This window comes from Megascapheus bottae, chromosome 3, assembly GCF_031878675.1.
Source record: "Megascapheus bottae isolate mThoBot1 chromosome 3, mThoBot2.hap1, whole genome shotgun sequence".
Taxonomy (NCBI): Eukaryota; Metazoa; Chordata; class Mammalia; order Rodentia; family Geomyidae; genus Megascapheus; species Megascapheus bottae.
The window spans coordinates 59,663,610-59,683,949 of record NC_143511.1 but is presented as its reverse complement, the minus strand read 5'-3'; the positions used below and the strand labels follow the sequence as shown (position 1 = coordinate 59,683,949).

General features: G+C 41.5%; 1 protein-coding gene and 1 long non-coding RNA gene across 5 annotated transcripts in view; one reads left to right on the top strand and one right to left on the bottom strand.

Moving 5' to 3' along the window:
* The window catches only part of LOC150065590 (uncharacterized), a 28,428-nt gene extending 23,371 nt beyond the window's left edge, over nucleotides 1-5,057 (top strand). Inside the window, exon 3 of the long non-coding RNA XR_016534967.1 lies at nucleotides 4,862-5,057. This is a non-coding gene — a long non-coding RNA (uncharacterized LOC150065590). The remainder of the gene's footprint in view (nucleotides 1-4,861) is intronic.
* The window catches only part of Unc13b (unc-13 homolog B), a 171,740-nt gene that overhangs the window by 25,349 nt on the left and 126,051 nt on the right, over nucleotides 1-20,340 (bottom strand). For 3 of the 4 annotated variants that reach the window (XM_090330200.1, XM_090330202.1, XM_090330203.1), the window contains 11 exons: nucleotides 17,310-17,356; nucleotides 13,328-13,406; nucleotides 11,082-11,156; nucleotides 9,994-10,213; nucleotides 8,052-8,279; nucleotides 7,326-7,467; nucleotides 5,245-5,414; nucleotides 4,742-4,857; nucleotides 3,652-3,815; nucleotides 2,790-2,940; nucleotides 1,163-1,231 (listed from right to left, as the gene is read on the bottom strand). In XM_090330200.1, coding sequence (XP_090186326.1) covers nucleotides 1,163-1,231; nucleotides 2,790-2,940; nucleotides 3,652-3,815; nucleotides 4,742-4,857; nucleotides 5,245-5,414; nucleotides 7,326-7,467; nucleotides 8,052-8,279; nucleotides 9,994-10,213; nucleotides 11,082-11,156; nucleotides 13,328-13,406; nucleotides 17,310-17,356 — 1,461 coding nt within the window. Of the gene's footprint in view, nucleotides 1-1,162; nucleotides 1,232-2,789; nucleotides 2,941-3,651; nucleotides 3,816-4,741; nucleotides 4,858-5,244; nucleotides 5,415-7,325; nucleotides 7,468-8,051; nucleotides 8,280-9,993; nucleotides 10,214-11,081; nucleotides 11,157-13,327; nucleotides 13,407-17,309; nucleotides 17,357-19,639; nucleotides 19,663-20,340 lie in introns of all 4 variants that reach the window. The other variant, XM_090330201.1, reaches the window with a different exon arrangement.

Genomic DNA, 20,340 nt, shown 5'->3' with positions numbered 1-20,340 from the left:
TGATCTCTAGTACACTTTACTTGCCCAAGACATTACACTCTTCTATTTAGATTCCTGTACCTTTTTAGAAAGAAGATTATGCAAAATACAAAATAGAAATATATACCTAACTTTTGAACTTGTTACATTTATGTTTTCTAAGAATCTTTTTATTTATTTATTTATTTATTTATTTTTTGGTGAGTCATGGGACTTAAACTCTGAGCCTGGGTGCTATCCCTGAGCTCTTCAGCTCAACACTCGCACTGTACCACATTGAGCCACAGTGCCACTTCCAGTTTTCTGGTGGTTAACTGGTGATATGAGTCTCATGGACTTTTGTGTCAGGACTGGCTTTGAACTGTGACCTTCAGATCTCAGCCCCCTGAATAGCTAGGATTATAGGCTTGAGCTACCAGCACCTGGCTAAGTATTTTTTTTTTCTTGTGGGTCATGGGGCTTGAACTGGCCTGGGCATTGTCCCTGAGCTCTTCAGCTCAAGGCTACTGCTCTACCCTTGAGCCAAGCCCCATTTCCCATTTTCTAGGGGTTAATTGGAGATAAGAGTCTCAGGTCCTTTTGTGCTAGGGCTGGCTTTTGAACCTTGATCCTGAGATCTCAGCCTCCAGAGTAGCTAGGATTATAGGCGTGTGCCACTATGCCTGACAGTATCTAATTTTTTAAATGATACTTTTGGAAGAGATTATCCTCAGTACGCTTCATAATGAGAATGCCATTGAGAGAGCTTGGCATAGTAATAAATGGTTTTGAAAAGCCAAATTTCTATTAAAAGCAGTCTTGGGGCCAAGAGTTTGTCCTAGTGGTAAGAGTGCTTGCCTAGCATACACAAAGACCTGGGTTCAATTCCTTGGTGTACCACATACATAGAAAAAGCCAGAAGTGGTGCTGTGGCTTAAGTAGTAGAGTACCAACCTTGAGAAAACCCAAGGACAATGCTCAAGCCCCAGAAGTGGCAAAAAAAGCAGTCTTATCTGCCATTTATGTTTTATATTCCTTAAAGTTACGAAAATCACAGGTGACAGTGGCAAATAGCCATTCAAGTAGAAGTGATGACAGTTCAATTTTCTTTGTCTTTGATATGTATAGCTGGGATGAGCCTTTGTCTCCCTCGACTGAGCTTGATATGTCTATTTTCCCACTCCACAGCCATATCTTCACTTACTCTGTATGTAGATAAATCAATTCGCAGGGAGTTGTGTAACTGGTCCAGCAGTTTAACAAATCTCTCTTTCTGAGGGCGAGAAATAATAGGGAGAGGGAGATGACATGTTTCTGAGCCCTCTAGACTACATCAGAAACAGAACTACTTCTTTGTAAGTAAAAAGGATGGAAAAGAGACATCTGGCTGACCATATATCTTATTAAAAATTCTTCTCCATTACAAGAACAAAGAAATAGGTTCCATTTCTTAGCAGCTCTGTCTCAAACTAGGAAATCTTTTCACATTGACAAGGGGAAAGTCAACTCCCTAGGAAGGAAAATACCTCTTTCTATACATACTTCTCATTTTTTCTAGATATTCATCTAGTCATCCCTTTGTGACTATAACCCAAAATTTAGTCAGATAAAAGGAAATCCAAACACATTTTCAAACTTGCTACCAAGTCTGCTACTTATACTTGGACTTATTTTTGATTCACCCTCAAGTAGCTCATTACAATTTAATAGCCACCGTTTAGGAGTGATGATGCATTTTCCAGTGTCTGAACTACTTTCCTCTTCCAGGGTGTGTATTTCCTGGTATTGGTCAGACAGACATAGAGGTTTCTCTTTAAATCAGGAGTGGTAAAGTTATTTATATATCCAAATATTTGAAAAAATACAGTCAGGGCTATTTGGATATTTATAACATTTGTAGGCCATGCAAAATCATCAATATAGGAATGTGGCCATGGGTAGCCAACAAGAAACAAACAAGAAGCATGTGTGTCTGTCTCGTAAAATACCTTGTATATAGCCTAGGGGTCAGACATTCCCCACCCCTGCAAGTTTAAACATGATGTACATAACTTCCCTTATGTACATATTAAGTGTAGAGTTGTGTACCTGCTAGCTATGCCTTTAAGACTACTATGTAGTCTTAGAACTCATTTCATACACTAATTATATCATTAGATACTGACTAAATCAATGCATAATAGGATAAGACAAAATGGAATAGGTATTTAACTGACTTAATCAATTATACTAATTCATCTACATGAAGTCTTCATCAACAACAAAAAAGCAGGCCTCAGAGGTATAGTAGATTAGGTAGATATCTATAATTTTATACCTATAAAAGTAGGTATAAAATTCATTCATTTTATATAAAATTCAGCATAATGTTTCAACTTTTGAGATACTTTAACACCAGGAAGTACATGTCCTGGAAAAGAAAAATAATTCAGACACTGGAAAAGGTTGTCACACTGGCATCTTGGCTTAGACATCTATCTCATATGAGCCTATGTGGCACGAATCTGTCACAAAGAGACTGAATAATACTAAGAAAGATCCATGATTGGACCTGCAAGACTAAAGGACATTTTGAGTCAACCAAATTGTTGGCCTAAAGAGGGTCTGCCTGAGCCCAAGTAGCAACTATTAAACCAGTTGTGCTACTATTTACCAGTATCTGAGGAGAATCTGTTAGTCTACATACCTATGAAAAAAGCAAGTTAATCTATTAAGGTTGCAGGTTGTTAACTCTCTGAATTTTAAACCAATAAGTCAAATCTAAAGAGCCAGCCAAACTTCTTAATTGATAACTAATGTGTGCATGTACATAAGTGTTTCATCATACCCACCCCAAAGTTAGAGGCTGCAAAACGATCAGATGCAGAGACATTGGTGGAAGCAGTTGTGTGGGCGTAGTAGGCATTGATATTGGCCAATAAAGTGCTCATCACTGCTGGCACACCAGGACACATGTACTTGGACGACAAACATGCAAAGTGCCTGAAAAACATAGCAAAGACTCACAAAGACTCTGCAGGCTTACAAAAAAAGCCAAACAGAGATTAATGAAGCACAGTCAAAGCAATCATTACCCAATGGTTACACAGGGCCTCTTCCTATATTACAGAACCAGTCGCAACCTCATCAACAGCCACATCTCCCAGAAATCAGGAGTTTCTGTTATGGGAGTCTTGGTGACTCCACAGAAGGTATTTTTCCCTACAGCTAGTATGCTGTTTGACTCTCCGGCCTGTCAGTCATACACACATGTACATGAGCACACTCATTCATATGCATGTCATGTCTGCTCTGGGCATGTACATCTTTGTGTACTCTTTAGGCCCTTTTCCTTTCCCACTTTTGACCTTAAACAAATAAATAATTCTTCCCTGAGTTACTGACAAACATATTTCCTTTCTTTTTTTCATATATTTTTATTGTAATTAATTGAAGGGTTACATTATATTCACCAGATAGAAGGTACATTACTTCACAAATATTGATACCCTTTCTCATGTCATGGTAACACATTTCCTTTCTACAAACACTGTCTGTATCTTGGAGCATAAACCCACAATACTCAGCTCAGAGGAAAGAAAGGAATCACTTTGCACTATCTGGCTTAGCACTTGCTTGCCATACCATGTGTCCCCCCTCATTAACCTTCCAAGAATTAGTAGTCACTTCTTAGATCCCCAGGGGGAGTCTTACGTCATGGCCTGGTAGATGGACTCAATGCCATAGCGCATGGCAAATTCATCTACAATTTCTTGGGCTGTTTCATCAAAGTAAACCTTCCATGCATCATCTCCTCGAGCCTCAGGGATCTGGACTACTCCACTACCTTGAATGTCTGTGAGGAAATGGAAAAGGTTCTGCAGAATATAGAACAAAGAAAAGGAAAGCATTAAAAAAAATATGAAAACCAGCCAGGAATGGTGATGCATGATTGTAATCCCAGCTACTTGGTAGGCTCAGCAAGGTTTGTGAACTTGAGACTAGCCTAAGCAAAGTTAGTGAGACCTTGTCTCAAAACAAAATTTAAAAATAAAAGGTTGGAGGAATTGCTGAAGTAATAGAGTATTTGTGTAGTAAATTCAAGGCCCTGCATTTAATCCCCAATATGAAACAAAGTGGGGGAAGGAGAGAGGGAAGAAGGAAAGGAAATAAAGGATGGAGATAGGAGTAAGGTAGTGATAAACAGAAGGTAAAGTTCAGGAGAATGTAGATTCTGCAAAAACATTGTCCTTAAAGTTACCACTCAGTTCCTCCTATAGGCCTAGGGGGCTGTTCTCACACTAATGAAAGAGAAGAGTCAACTCAGTCTCTTAAGTTGTCCAATGTAGCACAGTGAGCCAAGCATAAAACAACAACAAAAAAGGTTCCAAGCCAGGCATGGTGGCTCATGCCTGTAATCATAGCTACTCAGGAGGTTGAGATCTGAGGATCAAGGTTCAAAGCCAGCCCGAGAACAAAAGGACCTAAGACACTTATCTCCAATTAACCTCTAGAAAATGGGAAGTGGGGCTTGGCTCAAGGGTAGGGTGGTAGCCTTGAGCTGAAGAGTTTTGGGACAGTACCCGGGCTAAGTTCAAGCCCCATGATCCACCAAAAAAAAAAAAAAGTTCCTCGGGGGCACGGTGCCTGTAATTATTAAACATGAATTCAATTAAGAAAAAAAAAAGTTCCAGATTTCTAGTCATTTCACAAGCAACTCTGCTTATGGTCAAGTGTTCTTCTCTGCTTTTTTTCTTACTACCCTCCTCCTTTCCTACCCCCACCTAACAAAGGGCTCGCTCACCTCATGGAGACATGTATACTGCACATGGTATGGGGCTACCTTCTCCTCTCCCTTGATCTCCACACTGATTTGTAGTCGGATAGCCCCTGAGACAGCCGACTTGTCTGTCCTTTTCTCTAGGAACAAAAGAACACTGGGAATTGACAACAATGCAACTATGGATGGTACATCTGTAGATAGTCCATCTTTACAGACAGCCCATCCTGGAAAGAATGGCACCCACCCAAGTGACCGCATATTCCATAAATACTCCTGTACTGTCTGAGTGGGAGAACGGGAGTGCTAAAGGCATTTGTGATAAGGATGAAGACTGAAGGGCCTTTGAAAGGATGGAGAAGGTGCAAGCCTGAATGAGTTGTAGCCATCACCACTCATTTCTCTGAAGACAGACTATGTATAGAAATATATAGGCTTTACTGTTGGTATTCTTGGTAAATAGAAGTTTCCCAATCCCTCTTCATTCTTTCCCTTATAAACAACTTTTCCTGGTTCAGTTTTCTCACCCAGGTTGTACCAGACGTCCATTTCGCCACTCAGTGTCCGAACTTCAATGATAGTTTGGCCAAGAAAATCATCAGACTCTCGCTTTAACCGCTGCTTTACTTTGGACTTGATATCATCATCTTCATCCCACACACGTACCTTAATGCGGTCGGAAGAGTTGTGACATTCACTGTGAAAGAATTAGGCAGACTTTGTTAGGGACAGATCCAGCATCATTTACTCCTATTATTTCCAATTTCCTTGCAAAAAGCTCCATCAACTATAAAAAAAAAGGAGGAGGAATCAGTAGATAGTGGTATTGAAGTTCCATATGAGTTAGGTTATCCCAGCAAATGGCTCTCCATTCTTCAGAGATGAGGAGGGAATGAATAATTAGTTCTATGCAGTTCTATGCAGCTAGTTATATCAGCAATACTACATGCTGATAGCCACACATGTCAATTTCTTTCATACTTCACTATGTCCATGAATGGCCCTCTCTTCTCTGGCATTTGCTTTGGAAAAGGGAATTGCTAGGTCTCCTGCATGCTCTCCTCCCCACAGTTGCTTTCTGAATCCTGCTTCCTTACTCAAAAGTTGTGCTGATTAACTCAGTTGTATTAACTGCTCATTTCCCTATGTTCTTTTTTTGTTTCTTATTGTAATTAATAGAAGGGTTACATTATATTTGCCAGATAGAAGGTGCATTCCTTAACCATCATTGCTATCCCTTCTCAAGTTTTTGTCCCCATTTCCCTCCCCCAACCCCTCATCTTGTTTCCCCCCTTTTCTATCCTATTTCAAATAAACATATATACAATATATCAGATAACAAGGCAAGATACTGTAACAATATGAGATAACCAAGAGACAATATAATACCTTTCATTATTCCATTGAAATATTTTAGTGTAGCTACTGAAAATAATAAGTCAATCATGAGTTTTTTTAAAACAGAAATTGTATTATTCATTTGAGGTAAAATTATTATGTATGGAATAGGAACAAAGTAAATTCTCCACTAGAAGTATACAAAAATGACCCCACACCAGTTCATTTAAAATTGGTCATAGACAACGAAGTCATATTCATAAAAACAATATTCTTAATTTTATTTTTAAAATTTATTTAATTAATTTTTGCCAGACCTGGTCATTGTCCTTGGACACTTTTTGCTCAAGGTTAGCACTCTACCACTTGAGCCACAGCACGACTTCTGGCTTTTCCTGTGTATGTGGTACTGAACCCAGGGCTTCATGCATGCTAGGTGAGTACTCTACCACTAGGCCATGCTCCCCACCCCAAACCCTCATATTCTTAAATAAACAGATACTTCCCCCAGTAACTGTTGTTCTGGATTAGAGATTGATTTTTATGTCCAGTCCCTTCTACATGAGTTCTGCAAGGAGCCACGAGGAGACAGTTAAATCAGCCTGCTCAGCTGATTGATACCCAAAGTCTTGATCTAAGGCTTTGGGAGTGGAATTCAGGGCAAAGTATCAGGATTCTTCAAATATTATCCAAGTCATTCGCTATTTTTCAATAATCATTCCTTCTTTCCTACCATATCTCTAAGAAAGTAAGGGGATGGAAGTAAAAGCTGGGTTCTACTGGAAGAAAAGCTGCAGGAAAATGGACATGTTTCTAGATCCCAGATTTTTATCTTCAAGCCAAAATTATCCAGTAGTAAGACAAGGACATTCTTTTTTCCAGTAGTAAGACAAGGACATTCTTTTTTCACTCCTTAGAAAAGCCTAACCCTTCCTGGGCAGGGTGGAAGGCCTAGGAGGTAAAATAGAGTGGTCAGTCCCTGGCTTTGTCACTGAGCAGTATAAAAACCTCCTTAGTGCTGGTTAAAAAGCAATAATGAGGTGACTATGTCCGATTAATATGCCTCGTTAAGACAGAGCTTGGATAAACTACCACACTCATGTCAAGAAAGCCAGACACAGTAGGGTTGTTGCCTAAGTATGCATTTAAGAAATGAGATTTCTCCACTGTCTTTTCCCTGTCATTTCTGGGTTAAGCCAGAAAAGCAGGGTGTAATACTGCTTCCAAAACATACACTGTCACAGGTAAGTCAAAACCCTCTGTGACTTACAAATGGAACTTCTCCTCCCAAACAGGATTCAAGTTTCCAAAAATGGTCTTGGTACGCTTCTTGGTTTTGCCAACTTGCACAGTCACATAAGGGTCACTGGATCCTGTTTTGTCTTTGGCTTGTAGGCCCTGGGCACACACCACTGAAACCCAAGCACAAATAAGAGATTTCAGAGTACACATCCAAGTAAGTCAAAAGTCTTCTATAGCACTAGTCATAGGCTACACTATGGAGAAGACATTCACATTGTACAAAGAGCATTAGAAGACAAGTATAATCGTACTACACTATATCTACCCTTAGTCCTGGGCCACCAGCTACTCCTTCAGAGCTCAGCCCAAGAATCCCACCTCCTTACCTGAGCCCTAACTGATCACTTAGCACTCACTGGATACACACCCTACCTGGTGATTAAAATATTATTCTATAATCTGCCTACCCCTTTTCCTAAACCCCAGTTCTCGTAATATCAAACTCAGTTAAGTCTATAATGTTAGGCTATTAGAAAATCCTTATATAAACTTTCTATAATTCTTATTGTTCGAAAATGCTGATTTTGCGTCTTTCTAGCACCAGAACTTAGATGAGGAAGAACGGTGAACATTTGGGCCCCCTGACTTTCACTCACTTCTGTCTCCTTTCTCTCCGGTCCCTTACTTCTTCATACTCAGATGTTCTTTCCTAGGGAAAACATAGCACTATCCCTTCAGATTTTTGCCTGCTTACCAGTGATGGTAATTTTGGCTGACCATTTGGAGGTGCCATCAAGTACACTTTGCTTCACAGTTTTCATCTGCTGAACGTGGGCAACTTTGCTCACTGTGAAGACATCCCGGATGACTTCAAAGATCTCTGGCTTATTCCGCTCTCGAATTTTCATGCGGTCCTTCATAGCCATGATAATGTTCTGGGTCCTATCCTCAGCTCCATGTTTAGAACTCTTTTCTGCAGCACCTGAAGAATGGCCCAGAGAGTAGAGCTAACCAATAGGCTGCCTCTCAGACCAAAGCTGATGCTAAATATAGCATAGATGATGCTGTAGAGCAATGGGAGAAACTAAGGAAGAAGGGGATCATCCTGAGAAATGGAAAAAGTAGAGTCTGCTGCCTGGCCAGTGGAGTTTAAGATGCAGTTTAAGAGTAGCAAAATCTTGATGATGGTAGTGAGTGTTCATTATTCTATTCTATTCAGAAACATGATGAAATTTATCATCAGTTATACAGATCTAAGGTCAAAGTATCACTGAAGGGTATCTCAGATATGAGAGAGGAATAGTGAATAGACAAGACAATACCAACAATCTCATATAACTGCCAAGCATAATATAAATCCCAGAAGTCATTATGGCACACAGTTGGATTCTGCCTTATAGCTCTGGTATCTTTAGTTACATCAAATACTGTGATATAATAAGAAATGTATGACCTTTGATATCAATCTTGAGTTCAAAGCCTGGCATCATTACTTCTACCTTGGAAAATCATTTTTCTCTAAGAACAAATAATGATACTTATCTCTCGGAGTTATAACAGGCATTTAAGTCAGATAATATCTGCCCAGGATCTGGAATATAGCATTAAATTGTCACTATTTCTTCTTAGTATTCCCTTCTCCTACCACAATCCTTAAAGCCTTTGTTACTATAGCCTAGCTTATCGACAAAGAAGAGAGTACTTTCCCACATAGATCTTTCCCTGCTCTTCCTGGAGTTAGGCCACAATGAGTGAAAGCTGATTAGGAGGTGGAGGTTAGGGAGCACTACCAACCTCCTGATTAGAGCATGTTGCTTCTTCTGTGTCTATGTTCCTTACTCTGCCAGAGCATCACAAATCATATGTGTAACTTCCCTATTCAGGCCTTGGAAGTTTGACATACTCTCCCCAGACCTCTGCTCCATCTGTCTGAAATTTCTATTCCTGGCACTGTCACTTAAAAGCTCTGTTTACAAATAAGGAATAAATGCTGTCTTATTGTGGTATTAGGGCCTAAAACCTCACAAGGCTCTTCTGTGAGGCCTAGGCCTAGAAAGTCACAGAACTCACTTCCTTTTTCTTTCCTTTGTTCCTTCTTTCCTTCCTTCCTTCCTTCCTTCCTTCCTTCTTTCCTTTTCTTTCTTTCTTTCTTTTTTTTTTTTTTTTTTTTGGCCAGTTCTAGGGCTTAAACTTAAGAGCCTGGGCACTGTCTTTGGGCTTTCTCAAGGCTAGTGCTCTACTACTCAAATCACAGCACCATTTTTCTGTGTATGTGGTACTGAGGAATTAAACCCACGGCTTCATGCTTGCTAGGCAATCATTCTATCACTAGGCCACACATCTGGCCCCTTACTTTCTTACTTTGTCATTAGTTTCAGTCCCTGATTAAGCATTCCTTTAGTCACTTTGGCAGTAAGGCCACTGTGGGGTATGTACTACATAAATTAACCTTCTGGAATCAACTGAATTCTGGAAGAAATTCTTGTTCTACCGGAAAGCTGCAGCAAGTTCTAAAGAGGGAAACTATAAGATCTGCTATTTGGAAAAGCAATCCATATTAATTTAGCAGCCTACCTTCCCTGAAAAGGAGAGAACTTTAGAAACATGTGGATGAATCTTCAACTTTTTACTGAAGACTGTTTTGGGAAGGCCCTGCCATCCCCACTCCTCACCCCTCCTCCCACAGGAATACTCACGCTGCAGGCAGTCAGCATTGAGCAGGTCCTGGCACTTCTCATGGCACTTGACTCCACATTCACTGCAGCGCATGCCCTGCCGGGCAATGCCCCAAAGCATACCTTCACACTCATAGCAGTAGGTGGGAGTAGTGGCTGTCCAGAACTCAAAGTTGTGAGGTGTAGTACACGAGATGGGGTAGATTAAGGCCTGCAGGGTTTTCTTATATACATGGGATTTCTGAAAGACACATACTCCATTATCCACAAGTGATTTTTTGGATTCTGAGGAAAATATCAAAACTGAGACCCTGTAGGACAGACAGTCAGGACCCTGATTTTCCCACCTGTAGAAAAGACAATTTTTTTTTTTTGCCAGTCTTGGGCTTTGGGCTCAGGGCCTGAACACTGTCCTTGGACTTTCTCAAGGCTAGTGCTCTACCACTTGAGCCTCAGCACCACTCCTGGCTTTTTTCTATGTATGTGGTACCAAGGAATTAAACCCAGGTATTCGTGCATGCTAGACAAGCACTCTACCACTAGGCCAAACTCCTGGCCCCAGAAAAGACATTTTAATCTGGCCCAGCCCACTGTGCAGTCTGACAAGACAGAAGCCTCCAATAAAGTTTGTTTCTGATCATACAACACATATTTGACTTAAGGTTAGGCTTGAGTCTTCTCCCAGAATTCACTCTTTTTTAAAAAAAAAAATATAGTCCTGGGGCTTAAACTCAGGGCCTGAGCACTGTCCTTGGGCTTTCTCAAGGCTAGAGCTCTACCACTTGAGCCACAGCACCACTCTGGCTTTTTCTATGTATGTGGTGCAGGGGAATTGAACCTAGGTCTTAATGCATGCTAGGCAAGTACTCTACCACTAGGCTAAACTCCTGGCCAACATTTATTCTTTCTAAGAAAATAGAGTATTAGGTCCACCATAAAACTCCTCAATGTGAGACTACCGTCTGGGCATTTGTTACAGTGAAGAAAACTCAGATATGATGCTGTCTCATCAAAACTATGTGCCTACCACTTTTGAATTCTAGTTAGTAGGGTTATAGAAATGATTTTTCTAAAGCCAGTGGATTCATAAAAGCCCATGAGGCACTTACCAGCTCTTCATCCTTGAGAGAAGTGCGTGTAGCCATTGCAGAAGTAATACCCGCCTTCCGGGACTGGACCAGTGACTGTGAAAAAGGCCTTTCTGTCAGCCCTGGCCACCACCAGGGACTGGTAAAGTGCTGAAGAGGAAGCTCTAGTCATCAAAGCCACACGACTATAACTTACACATTGGATTTTCACTGTCCTTCACAGGGACTTCCCTAAGTGACAAGTAACTAGTAATACAGGTTAAGATGCAAGCCCCATGGTCCTCAGGGGAGTAGTCTAGCAGTGTTAGAATAGTATTTCCTTCAGGGGAATCTATCACCTGAAATACTTCTCTTCCCTCACTATCCTTAGATGTCCTATCCCACAGAAATTCTTTGTTTGCAATATGAAAAAATATAAAAAATATGAAAAAGTTTCAGTAGAAAACAAGTTATAAGAATAAAAAAGAAACAAGTCTTTCAGTCACATTAAAGAGTCATCATCAGGAATGAGAGTCCATGGTAACTCTTATCCCCTGGAACCTCCTGGAATCTCCCGATACCCAATCTGGGTTGGACTTTAGAGTCCAGCAGTTCAAACAAGCAGGGCACTTAGAAAACGAAAAGTAAAATAATCTCAGTCAAAGTAAGCAGGGCAGGGAATTAATTGTGAGAACTGGGGTTGTCCTGCTAGCCAGGGTCTTGTGTGCAGGGTCCCAGGTATCTTGCAAGCTCAAGCTTTAGTGATAACCAGAAGAGAGACAATGATTTCCTTAAGTCAGCAAGCACTGGGGAGATAGAAATCATACTATCAGCTTAAACAGTTGGATGGGGCACAACTAATTTGTGATGTGGACTCTTAAGAGGATGAGGAGGGGCTCTGGAAACACTCACCATGGCCTGTGCAGAGGAGAGCAGAGAAAGGAACAATATGATGTTAAAGCCCATCAAGAGCATAAAATTTTTTAGAGGCACCTGAGTTCTTTTCTATAGTCCAATATAGAGAACATGTTCCAACCCCCTTTGCCTCTATCCACTAAAATCTCTCCTAAATCCAACAGGCTGGAAGAACCTAGAGCTCCTACTGTAAGGAGAGTTATGCTAAAAAATGTCAGGGGACACTTTTAGTCAGCTAAGGAGAAAAAGAGAACAGATAATGGAGAAAAAGGAGTAGATAGGAAATGTAGAATGGAAAGAATTGGAAGAAACAGCAGAAAACAGTTCTAAGGTAAGGTTTCAGTAAACTTTTACAAATTATATCTAACCTTGAGCTCTGAGACTCCTGGGAGATCTAGGCTTCATTCTACCCCCACCAACTACAGGCTACAGAAAATAGCTTAACTTGGGAGGGGTTGGGGGAGGGAAATGGGGACAAAAACATGAAAAGGGGTAGCAATGATTGTTAAGTAATGCACTATCTGGCGAATATAATGTAACCTTTCTATTAATTACAATAAAAAAGGAAATTAAAAAAAAAATCCCGGGCCAGGAGTTTGGCCTAGTGGTTAAAGTGCTTGCCTAGCATGCATGAAGACCCGGGTTCGATTCCTCAGTACCACATACATAGAAAAAAGCCGGAAGTGGTGCTGAGGCTCAAGTGGTAGAGCTCTAGCCTTGAGAAAGTCCAAGGACAATGCTCAGGCCCTGAGCTCAAGCCCAGGACTGGCAAAAAAAAAAAAAAATCCCTTAACTTGATTGTGCCTCAGAAGGTATGACCTGGAAAGAAGGCTGGTGGTTATCCTCAAGGTCTGGAGATTAGCTTTAATGACTAAGCCTGTTGCAATTCTACTCAATAAATGTTTACATTGCTTCTTGATGCCAAACCACAAATAGTATAAAATTATGCCCTAGAAAAATGTTTTCTTTGACCTCAAGGGAAGCATCAAGTGTTAGTCCTACTCATTACATTTTGAGCTCAACAATCTAGATTAAGGGCTATAGGTAGTTTCCAGTCCAGGCCATCAAAGAAAGCTATGGGCTACTTACAGGAGTTACATGCCTCTGGGAAGACCTTAGAATGCAGCTTTAAGGACCAAAACCACAAATGTTGTAGGTAAGAGTTTGATCTACTAAGAGTGAGAAGTCTGGCTAGGATGGAGGTAGAACAAGGTGTTACTGAAGCCATCATAAAGTCCTGGTAAGAGACTTGGAATGACTGTCAGCCTAGTGCGAGCCACTAAATGGACCCCTTCCAATCCTGACAGTTTTCCAAGGCCAAATGGGGGATACCACAAGATTACTTCCTATGCTTATATGAAGTCATCACTCACCAGATCACTGACAAGAGGCAGTGGCTTTTTTCTGCGTAGATCTGGCATGCTGTCAATGCCATAGAGCCCTCCAGCTGGCCTGGAGAAGAAAATAAAATATATCAGATTCAATGGTCCATTCTCCTTGTTCTCCCTCTCCCCAGAGGAAGATGAGCACAAGGTAGCCTCTACCATGTGCCTTTGAAAGGGCTAAGGAAGACAATAATAGGGAAAATACAGCCATGTGATGAGTAGTAGAATCTGCTCACATACTTTTAGCCAAGGACTAAGAGTATTTATCCTACCAAGAAAGTTAAGCCACATCTACTTATTTAAAGATGCTTATGTTCCTGAAGGCAAGGTGGGGATTGGTGGACAAGAGAAGTCTGCCTGGGCCTGGAATTTGGCCTAATGGTAGAGTGCTTGCCTAGCATTCAGGAAGACCCAGGTTTGATTCCTTGGTACCACACACACAGAGAAAGCCAGGAGTGGTGCTGTGGCTCAAGTGGTAGAACTCTAGCCTTGAGAAAGCCCAAGGACAGTGCCCAGGTCCTTAGTTCAAGCCAGGACTGGCAAAAAGACAAGCCAGAGAGAGGGGGGGCGGGGTGTTCCTGCCCACACATACACCAGAAACACTATTCCTCAAAGAGAAATCCTGTATGGCATATTCTAGAACATAGCCCACAGGAGGGGCTCTGTAGGAAAAGCCTACTGACTCAGTGAGCAAGACTACTAAAGAATGATAAGTAAAAAGAGACCTCAGTCCAAGAGTAAAAGTGTCACACTTTTATCTATCCAAGCCTTTTGAAGAAAGGGTTTCCACGGGTAGAGAAGTCTTCATAATTAAGAGGAGACAGGGAGGTGAAATAGGAGTCACAAAACACACAACTTGGGGGTTCATTTATAGACTTTTTTTTTTTTTTGCCAATCCTGGGCTTTGAACTCAGGGCCTCAGCACTGTCCTTGGGTTTTCTCAAGGCTAGAGCTCTACCATTTGAGCCACAGCACCACTTCTGGCTTTTTTCTATGTATGTGGTATGGAGGAATTGAACCCGGGTCTTCGTGCATGCCAGGCAAGTACTCCCGGCCAAACACTAGGCCAAACTCCCATCCTCAGGGATGCATTTAGAAAGGAAATGGCATAGGGATTCCAGAGTCTGGCCTAGTTCTACATACATACAATACAGACCAGAAGAAAATGATAGAGCAATTGGAGATATCCAAAACTTTTCTTTAGATATGTGGTCGTGGAGACTGAACTTGGGCCTAACATGCTATTTGTGAACTCTTTTTGCTCAAGGCTAAAGCTTTACCACTTTGAACCATGGTATCACTTCTGATTTTCTGGTGGCTAATTGGAGAAGAGTGTCACAGATGTTCCTGTCTGGACTGGCTTTGAACCATGATCCTCACATCTCATCCTCCTGAGTAGCTAGGATTACAGGATTGAGCTACCAGTGCCCAGCTATCTAAAATTTTGATATCTTTACTAAATTTGATTTTGTTGTTTGCCAGTTCTTCAACAAAGTACAATAAAAATAGGAGATATCTCCAAAAGAACATTGGTCTTATACTGAGATCATCTACAGTTTGCTTGCACTTCCACTAACCGCCTATGTATCTTTTGCTAATATTTCCTCTTTTCTTTGAGCTTTAGTGTCATGCCTATAAAGTGAGGTGAAAGGGCTACAAAAATCTCTCTAACCTTTGCTGAAACTCTGAGCTTTAATAAGAGGAGAGGGTTAAAAACACAACTCATGTACGTAATTTTGTTTTGCTTTATTTTGAGACAATGTCTGTGTTGCCTAGATGGGCCTCAAACTTGAGATCCTTCTGTCTTAGTTTCCTCAGTGCTATGATTTTAAGATGTGTATCACCATGACCAGCTAATCATGAGCTCATTTTTTTTTTGTGGGTCATAGGGCTTGAACTCTGGGCCTGGGGGCTGTCCCTGAGCTCTTCAGCTCAAGGCTACCGCCCTACCTCTTGAGCCACAGTGCCACTTCCCATTTTCTAGTGATTAATTGGAGATAAAAGTCTCACTTCTTTAGTGCCCAGGCCATCATGCCAGGCTCATGTGCTCATTTTTAATGAGATCAACAAGGCGAGGACACTACTGCTGGTTTAGGGAGCACAGTGGCTCTCATATCACAGTGGCTCTCATATCCTAGCTACTTGGGAGGCTGAGATCTGAGGATCGCGTTCAAAGCCAGCCAGAGCCCTAAAGAACCTGAGACTCTTATCTCCAGTTAATCACTAGAAAACAGGAAGTGGGGCTGTGGCTCTAGGAATAGGGCAGTAGCCTTGAGTTAAAGAGCTCAGGGACAGCCCCCAGGCCCAGAGTTCAAACCCCATGACCCCCCCCCCAAAAAAAAGTCGTAGAAGATTAAGTTGGAACTTCTACTAAGTAGCAAAGAATGGAATCACAAATTAGGTCAAAGCCACAAGCTAAAACAGTTAGTTCAACAGGTTGATTTCAAATAATTAGTTCCCTGCGCTTAGAAGTCTGTTTTTAATGCAATTGCCAGGCCTAAGGAAGCTCTGTTTTTGTGAAGGCATCTAAAGACTAAGATGAAGGAAAGGAACACAAAAGGCCAAACAAACTCTCTACATGGCTCTATTTAAAAATAATCTGGATAGAGGCCGGGAGTTTGGCATAGTGGTTGAGTGCTTGCCTAGCATGCACGAAGACCTGGGTTCGATTCCTTGGTACCACATACATAGAAAAAAGCTGGAAGTGGTGCTGAGGTTCAAGTGGTAGAGCTTTAGCCTTGAGGAAAGTCCAAGGGCAGTGCTCAGGCCCAGAGCTCAAACCCAGGACTGGCAAAAATAATAATAATAATAATCTGGATAGGTGGGAGTTTGGCCTACTGATAGAATGATTGCCTAACATGCATGAAGACCAGGGTTTGATTCCTCTGTACCACATTAGAAAACAAGAAGTGGTACTATGGCTCACGGATAGAGCTCTAGCCTTGAGGAAATCCCAAAGACAGTGCCTAAGCTCTGAGTTAAAGCCCCAGGACTGGCAAAACAAAATTGCTTGGATATTGAACTCCCTTATATAAAAAGTTGAAACTAAATAAACTAATAATGGTTTGGATATGTTCCATTTGCATGTGTATATTTTACAATAATAGAAGAATTAAAGTTCACTAGGAAGCAACTGGTGCCACAGTTCATAACCAATTCTAACATCTATATATTCTGCTGAAACCAAGAAGCTTTTTGCAATATAAATCATCTTTTGAAAAGAAAACAGGGACAGATCATTCAAATGGCTGATTCTTGATTAAAAGAAGACAAAACACACACACACACACACACACACACACACACACACACACACACACACACGACATGTAAAAATGTAGGAGATAACTAATACATGATCTGATTTTCTCTGGCCAGGAGAGGGAAGAGACAGCTACTGAGAATTACAGACTCAGAAGCCTTCAAAGGAAAAGAAGGATCAGCTAAGTAACTGGCAGTGTATGTGGAGGACAATGGAGTTTGAAGAGGCATTTAAATTCTCTCTCAAGAACAATCAGTTACAGGCAATGGCTGAACTGTTTGAAATGGCTCTCTGATGCAATCTCATGAGTCTGAAAATCAGAGAGTTCCTAAGGGATTTTTAGCCTTAACAGCTGAAGCCAGACTGAGTCCCAGGAATAATCAAATCAGCTAATCATCATCAATACAATGTAAAGCAAATGAAGATTTGTTTCCTAATGTCCTCAGTGTCTACTGCCACTGTGATGCAACAAACCAGAAATCAGGGCAGCTCCAAAGCTCTTTCCCCAAACAAGGGGGATACACTCTGCAAAACTCCTTCTGCCTCCAGGAGTCAATCAATAGTTCTCTCCTCTGGCCCAGAGAGCCAACCAACCTCCTTCCTTCCTCACAATCCAGTTTATGGAGTGACCTTTCCAGCCTCTCAGGAAAAAAAGCTAAAAGTAGAGAGAAGAGAGATAAAATTCACAGAAAACTTATAATCACTTACCCTTCTGGGAGCCACTGAGACAGAGATGGGTCACCATCATCTGGAATCTTTAAAAAGAAATTTTTAAAAAGTTAAGTTTGGGGATCTACTGTAGTTTGGGCAGTGATTAGTTTACATCATTTCACCCCAGTGGTAACAACCACCCTGATATCTAAGCTAGTGACCTATTATCTGCCATCCAGGGAAACAAGCAGGCTGACAAAGTGGCAGAAGTTGTTTCCTTCTCCCCAGTGAACAGAAGAAATACAGGGCTAAAATCATTGAGTCTCTAGGGCTATGACCACTGGAGTTTTGACAGTGGCCCAAACTTGAATTTTCCTTATATAAGCAGTATAGTCAAACAAAAAGTCAAACCTAAAAGAAGACCTTCTTAGGCTTCTGGACCTCACTAAAACTTCATATACATTGAGCTTTTTTCCAGCTACTTTCCTAAACTTAGTTGCTCATAGGGAAACCTAATATTTTTGGATTTCCTTCTCAGCTGATTATTAAAGACTGGGTTCTTCAAACCTGCGCACTGAGTACGTAAGTATGAGTTCCCTCTCTACATTTTACAAACTCTACAAGAGAACTGAGGACAAATTAGACACTCAGGTTATCATTCTGGTGAATTTCATAGGCTGTAAGCAGTTGAAAACTGAGTTACCAAATAATTCAGGAAGGAGCAGTAGAAGGCAAAACCCCCCCAAAACAAAACCATGTCTGTATAGAGCAAAAGCAAAACAAGGCAAGCAAATCTTAAGCAGTGAAGAGAAGACATAGTTCCAAAGCTACCAGCAACCTCCCGAGGACTAAATGGTGCATGTTTCTTAAGGAAAAGAAAAGAAATGTTAGCAGTTCTGGGGTTTCCTATCCCTCCTGAACTTGTCCAGTCTGACTTCCCTGCCTTCAAACTATCCTAGCATATATTAGCACCAGAAGGAATACAGAAGAAAGCTGCTTAGCTTTGGGAGGACTGATGTTTGGGGAGAGGGGAAAGTGTGGATGAGGCAAGCCACAGAATAGGAGATAGGCCAGAGCTAATGGATGGTCAAAAGTAAGCAATATATTCAAATGAATTTGGATTTCAGAACATTTTAGTAAGCCACTAATCTGTGCTTCAACCATGCCTATCTGCCTGCATCCTTATACCTCCCCATCTGCCTTCTGATCTGGTTTAGAGATTAGGATAATACTTTTGCCATGTACAAAAGACAGTCCATAATGCCTCAACAGAATTCCCTCAATGATGGGGAAAACTGCAAGTCTATTATTGCTAGGGGACAGAAGCAAGGAGTGGACACTGGGGGAGTCCTTCCCTAAATCTTGATGTGTTACCAACTAGAACTTACCTTTCCTTTGGAAACACCTAGTAAACTGATTCTTATTTTCTATTTAGTTCCTATAACTAGACATTTTCCAGAAACTACTGGGCTTACAAAACATGCACAAAAAGTTTGGGGAGCTATCCCAGATAATGTGCTGTTCCTATGCTTAGAGGAAACTGTAGTCTACAGAAGCACAGACCATGCATACACAGCACACTGAAAAACAGAGGGGGAATAGGAAGAAGTATACCCAAACTACTTAATGATAGACACATCTTGTATCTGAAAGAATCACAAGCTGAGCATGAATCCTGCACTTATGGCTTAAGAATCTGATAGGATTCACTATGTTTGCCAGGATTCACTATGTTTGCCAGGGCCCAAATCACAGGCAAAGCAAACCCTCAGTAAATTCAAGAGCCAGTGCTTTACAAGGCATGAGAAGGCCACACAACAGGTCTATAGACGCTTCTGCCCGCAGAAGCCAACAAGCCTGCTCAAAAGTATAGAGCACATTCACACTTTGGGTCCCAAGTAAGAGCCGCAAAATGTCTCCTGCTCTCTAATACAAAAGCATGCATGCTGGGTTCAGCCAGGGGTTATAGCATATGCCAGAGTCTGCAGCAATGGGTAGAAAATGGACACACACTGTGCAAACTGAGAGAAAAGAATGGCAATCAATGTCTGTGCAGAGCTAGACTGAGTAAGAGTGGAAGCACACACATGCTCTATGGAATATGCATCCATGCTGGCACACACACAATTTTCACATTGTGCTCCAGGGATTTGGGCAGGAGCATAGAGCACACACAGCATGGAGCATGCATGCAAACATCTTTCTAGAAAAACAGAGTATCTTTATGAGCCACTACTCAGAGACACAAATCATGCACACATACATGCACACGCATGCGTGTGCACACACACGCACGCACACACTCACACACACTCATACACCACAGTGCTCAGAGGGCAGGGTGGAGAATAGAAAACAGAACGGGCCCAAAGGGCCAAAGGCATGACCTGATGGGCTCCTCGCTTTCCTTCTGCAAGGAGAGAAAGAGCAGGGGAAAAAAGGGCAGAAAGGTTAGTAGATTCCATTTTATAGTGGGGAACCCAAAGAGAATGCCAGCCAACCCCAAAATACATGGAGGAGAAAGCCCTGGGTACCTGCATAAGCCACAGAGCCCAGATGACTGGCTCCTAGAATCTTAACTCTGTGTCTTCTTGGTCTGTGATATTTAGTTTGAACTTGCCAATGGCTACTTTCCCAAAGATGAAGCCTGCCTGAAGATTGTACTCATTCTTTCCTTCAGGGCAGTCAGAGTCACAGTACCAGGCTTGTTATCAAGGACCACTCTTACAGGCTGTCCAAGCTTCTGAGGTAGAGTGTATTCCTTCCTCAGAAGCCACATTAACTTTTTGTGGAGCCAGGGTGTGATAGCTGAGCTCCTTCCATTTTAAAATGTAGACTTGCCCATAAATTTCCCCAGCAATCTCTGGCCTGTTTTCCCAAACCCTAAAGTAAAGCAGGCCAAAGTAAAAGCCTAGGGGTCAAGACAAGGATGTAGATGCTGAACTAGGAAATCTAGATTAAAAACCATGACTGCATATCCAGGCCTGATTATTAAACCCAGAACAATATGCCAAAGGAAAACACTTTCTGAAAGATTCAGGCAAGCCATAGCAGGAGACAACATCTAGAGATTTTTCCTTTTCTGTTC